At 41.9% G+C, this 5,446-nt stretch overlaps 1 protein-coding gene across 2 annotated transcripts in view; it reads right to left on the bottom strand.

Annotated features, from left to right (window-relative positions):
• Positions 1-322: 322 nt before the first annotated feature.
• The window catches only part of slc8a1b (solute carrier family 8 member 1b), a 141,706-nt gene continuing 136,582 nt past the window's right edge, over positions 323-5,446 (bottom strand). For both annotated transcript variants that reach the window (XM_031315980.2, XM_031315981.2), the window contains exons 10-11: positions 1,083-1,186; positions 323-879 (exon numbers count right to left, since the gene is read on the bottom strand). In XM_031315980.2, coding sequence (XP_031171840.1) covers positions 607-879; positions 1,083-1,186 — 377 coding nt within the window. In that variant the 3' untranslated portion in view covers positions 323-606. The remainder of the gene's footprint in view (positions 880-1,082; positions 1,187-5,446) is intronic.

Here is a 5,446-nt window from a genome sequence, read left to right as displayed (position 1 = left end):
CCTTTTCTGTCTCACTCGGGCCTGTTACTGTAGTTGGACGGGGGAGTAGCACTGCTCCAACTGGAGGGGGATTAATGGGATTGCTGTTGTTGAAGCCACACAACCTAGGAGCTGTGTGTCGGTCTAGTTTAACATTCTGCTCCTCGTTTTGTTAAAACTCATTTTCTTCATTTCTGTATGGTTGAACCAGCCGAGACACATTGTGTGTGTTGGGGATTAGTTTTAGTGTATTTAAAACGGGGGTGGGTTTAAGACTACTTGATTGGTTTGGATTTATAGATAAAAAAAAAAATAACATATTCCTTAGTTTATTCCTTGTTAGGCCATATTCCTCTGATTTTCCTGTTTGCTGTCGTCCTTTCAAGCATCTGTTTTTTTCTTCCATTCTGTTTTTAGATGCTTTAATGTGTCCTCCATTTCTTCATCTCTACACCCATCCATTCATCCGTCATTTAATCTATTGCGTAAAGGGAGGGAGTGATCGATCAATGAGACTGCTTTAATTTTTCAAAATTTCCAAATCCATCCATTCATCCACCTTCCCTTGGTTTTTTTGCTCCACGTTCTCCTTCTGTCCCACCCTTCTCTTCGTCATTTCCTGTCATCTTAGAAGCCCTGGATGTGGCAGTAGGCCTCCAGTGAGGAGAAGAGGATGTAGAGGAGCCACAGGCTAAAAAACAGCATGGAGGTCAGGACCTTCGATGTCCGGGGCCCTCCCAGCTCTCCACCGATCTCTGGCCGCCGCCGGTACATCAGCGTGCCAACGGCGATAAAGGCAAAGATGGTGAAGAGCGTGACGGAGAAGGCCAGTGTGCCAGGATCCACCCTGAAGTCCTCCCCCCTGCTATTGTGGTAGATGGCAGCGATGGACCACGCCACCTGTCAAGCATCAGCAGAATCAAACTGAATAATGTGACTGTCTATAACAGTGGCAGCATTAAAGAATAGCACTCACAAAATAACATATGAATTATTACAAATACATGTTAGTAATTACTACTACTGCAGTATGACAAGCACCACTGCATTTACACCAGCTATGAATTAATTAATGAATCAATGTTTAAATGAGCTGGACTCACCCCAATGCCCAGAAAGACATTAACAGCATTGGAGCCTGTCACATTACCAATGGATGCATCTGCATACTGATCCTGGGTAGCAGCAACCTTACTGGCGAAGGTATCTGGGCAGAGGAAGAAAAGGAGGGAGACAGATCAAATTTGGGCAGGATTTGCATATTTTATCAACACATGCTACTCAATGGATGATCATTTAAAAGTGCCTTGCTATACTGTAGGTTTATAGTATTTAGGGAACCACATCAGCTAACCCTAGCAGTGTTTATTTCTGTCTCTGGTATGATTACTGTAGGTCATCTGCAAACAAGAAGATCTAACAGTGAGAGAGCAGGGATTGTTACAGTGATTTCGGCAGTTCTTTAACATGAAAAGTAAACAGGGTTGAACTAATACTGCAACCATGTTTTATACTTCTGTTTTGGGGGAAGTAATCCGATGTTCATATTACTAGTAGAATAAAGTCCTAGAGCATCCTTTACACGAATAACGTCCCCACGTTTCTACTCTACTCACATATATACCTCGATATCTAATCCTAACCCTTACTCTGCACCGAGCATAGAAATACATTGTGCTCTTCGAAGGAAATAATTTAAGTCAGGCACCACACTCTTTCACTGGAGCATTAAGTTGGATCAGAAAACTACAGAACTAATGTCCAGGTTGGCATGCATTTTGGTATGGACGATAATGCCTCTAATGGAAAATAAATATATTGACTTTACTGAAACCACAGTATGACATTTTTTTTCTAGCGCCACCCCCAGGCCAATTTAATTGTGCACATGTCCTCACCTCTTAGTTGTAAACAAGATCACCATCAGACTAAACTTTGCCGTTACAGTTATATAACTGTTCTCTCATTTAACCACTACAGTGTTGACTAAGAAAGTTAAGGCTATAGCGAGATGAAGCATTAGCAGAGTCACTATGCATTGCCCTTAATAATACAACATGTGCTATTCAGTGTAAAGTAAATGTTAAACAGATTTACAGTTGGAGTTGAACTCCTGACTTCGACATGCACTCATTTGTGAGTTACAGTATATAAGAACTCATTGACAGAGAAGGACACTCTTGATAAATGCAGAACACTTATAATTATAATGAAAATCCTGTTTTCCACATTTAGACAGGGAACCTTAAATTAGAAACCACAATCTTTAATCCTGTTACAGTGTTCTGTTGCTGGCAGCCAGAACAGGCTGAATTTGGTCCAAGATCAATAATTTACAAGGCGGAACTTCAGTTTGCAAGGGCGAACAAATCTTTGCCTGATGACTTATCAGCATTATACTGTTTAGTCCCCACATTTTCCCCTGGTTTCATGTTTGCCAAACTACAGCAGGTGCAAGGGACGCTCCGCCTTGAGCTATTGAAAGGAGCAAATCTCAACAATAGGCTGTTTGCTGTGAGTACAAAGATTGAGTGAACAGCCAAATGGTCAGTTAGCGCCCTTATCTCGCACTAATTATCTTGCCATCTTCTCTTCGTTAGTCATTCATGTCCTGTTGCTTTTATCTGCCAGATACAGTGAGAGGAGATAAAAATGGAGAGAAAATGCAAGAAAGGGTTTTCTTGAAGTGGCAGCCAAACTGGCAGTGGAAAAGAAGATGATGGGAGGACTGGAAGAGGATTGGAGAGGCAATGGGCCAAAGAAAGAGTCTAGCAAAGATAAATCTCTGGCATAAAGTGTGTGTGTGTGTGTGTGTGTGTGTGTGTGTATCGAGGCACTATGTATGTGTACCTGTCTGCCTGCAAGTGTGTGTGTCCCTGTGTGCAGTGCATGCATGTACACTGTCTGTGTGTGCTAGTGAACAATGCCACCTGGGTCCAAGCTGATCCATGCCTCCACCAGCTGGCAAAGGCCTGTGTATGTCTGTGTGCATCAATTGGTCTTTGGGTGCTTGTGTGCCTGATTGAGTGGGTGAGTGCGTGGGTGCTTGCATGTTCGGTAGCAGCGTGTGTATGTGTTTGTGTGTGAAACAGGTTTTACTTTGCAGCTCCTTCTGTGAGAGTATGCCTCCCCGGAGAGTGTTCTGCCCTTGTCCTCTCCCTCCCTTATCGTCAATCAACCAGTCTCTCTCTCTCTCTCTCTCTCTCTCTCTCTCTCTTCTTACTACCTCATCTGCCCTCTTTACATCATTTCTCCTCCACCTCTCAGTTCTCTCTCTTCTGCTCCCTTTTCACTCTTGCCTCTTGACTTATAGGGGGCATTGATGTGCTCAAGGCAATCTGGCAATCTTTTTGCATGTGGTGGTGGTGGCTACGCGGAAAGATCAAGGCTCATCAAAAACATTAGGATCCATCCTCTTGGGATCACAAATATCTATAGGAAATGTGACAGAAATCTGGCCCTTAGTTCTTGTGATACCTTGTTTGAATTATTGGCCAAGGAGAAAATTGAGATTGATTGATTCTGATTTTCTCATTTGACCGAGTTGAGTTTGTCGAAATCGATTTTCAAAGATCTGTGAACATGAGCTTCCAGAACCAAAAAAAAATCTGACAACTGGCCAATATTCTAATAATGGTATTTGCGGATGCTATTCATGATTATTTTGATCAATCAGTCGATGATTGTTTTTTTGTTCAACTGTGTGGTATTATGTTCTTACGGAGGCATAGTGCTGCCACGCCTGAAAATGAAAAACATATCAGTATCATGTTATTACGTGAAAATGTTATTGTAAAAAGAAGATGTTTACAACATAAAAACAAGTTATAACACGAAAATGTTGTTATTACAATATAATATTTATCACGTTATAACGTGAAAAGTTTTGCGTTATAACAATAAATTATCACGTATATAGTGATAATTATTAGTGTTGTAACATGTAACGTTTCACATTATAACATGATAATTTTTCTTGTTAGAACATGAAACTCACTAAGCGCCGAGCGGAGCCACGGTGCCGCTGCAAAATAGCCTCGGGAAGGAACTTGTTTGGTGGAACATGTGTAACGTTAAAGTGCCCATATTATGAAAAAAATCACTTTTTCTGGGATTTGGGGTGTTATGTTGTGTCTCTGGTGCTTCCACACACATACAAACTTTGAAAAAAATCCATCCATGCTGTTTAGAGTGAGATACGGTTTCTGAATGTGTCCTGCCTTCAGTCTCTGGGTGAGCTGTTCAAAATCGGCACGGCTTGTGACGTCACAAGCCGAAACGAGCAGGCTAACCGCAACCCATAGACTGTATATAAGAGTGGACCAACAGATCCCGTTGCTCTGGACGGAGACCAGTGAAGGCCTTTAGAAGCACTTTTCTGGTGAGCGCTGAGCATTACTTCGCAGCCTCCAACTGAGAGAGACGACGTAAATGTGACGTGAGCAACGTGTCTGAAAGTTGTAAGTCTTCTGGTAGCTGTGCCAAGAGAAATCTCAATCATTCCGAATCTTGCAGAGAAGGAGAGCGTAGGTATATGTAAGGAGATAACGTGGACACAGGCTAATTATTGCTAACTAAAATGCTAGTTAACATTAGTAATTACACTTAAACAGCTAATGTAAGTCCAAACTGCCTGCGAGCTTCTCCTGTACTATACGGTAATTCCTCTACTATGCGACAGTAAGTCACATTATGACACAATCGTTAGCCTATTTTTACAAAAACGTCTGCTACGGAGCCATAACGTGAGGTACAAGGTAATGGAGCCTTTTATACATTGTCGTGTTTCTTTAGAAATAAACAATGGACAAATAAAGTCTTTAAACGCTTCAGATGTAAAGTTATTCGCGGTCAAAGTGACGTCAAAATGAATGGCAGTCAATGGAATGCTAATGTCGGGTGATCGCTTTGTAGCATCAAAATGGCGCCATAGGAGATTCGAGCTCTGAGGCGAAGCTTACCCCCTTGCCGCAACCATTAGCTCGTAGCGTTAGCGTTAGCATGCTAACGCTAATGCTAACGCTAGCATGCTAACGCTAGCATGCTACCTCGTTCTCAATAGCAAAGCACTGCTACAACACACACAAGTTCACCATAATCTACAAAAGAACTACTTACATGTGCGCCCTCATTTGGAGTCTCCCAGCTAATCCTGCCTTGTAACTGACCGAAGTTGTAGAAACAGCCTTTCTTTTACTGTCTGTGGAGCTAGCTAGCTGACATGATCTACATCTGAGCTACTGCACATGTGCGAGTGCAATCAAAGATAGTACAGAAGAAGAAGAAGAAAAGAGGTCTCACTCTGTAGCTAAAACAGAGACCAGCTGAAAAGAGGATCTGCAGCAGTGAGAGAGAGCGGTGCAGTACAACAAAAATATGGTGTTTTTTGAAAATTAAACCATGTAAACCTATTCTGGTACAACCTTAAAATACAATTATGAACCTGAAAATGAGCATAATATGGCTG

The sequence above is a fragment of the Sander lucioperca genome, chromosome 15, assembly GCF_008315115.2.
Source record: "Sander lucioperca isolate FBNREF2018 chromosome 15, SLUC_FBN_1.2, whole genome shotgun sequence".
Classification (NCBI taxonomy): Eukaryota; Metazoa; Chordata; class Actinopteri; order Perciformes; family Percidae; genus Sander; species Sander lucioperca.
This window is presented reverse-complemented; position numbering and strand designations above follow the sequence as displayed.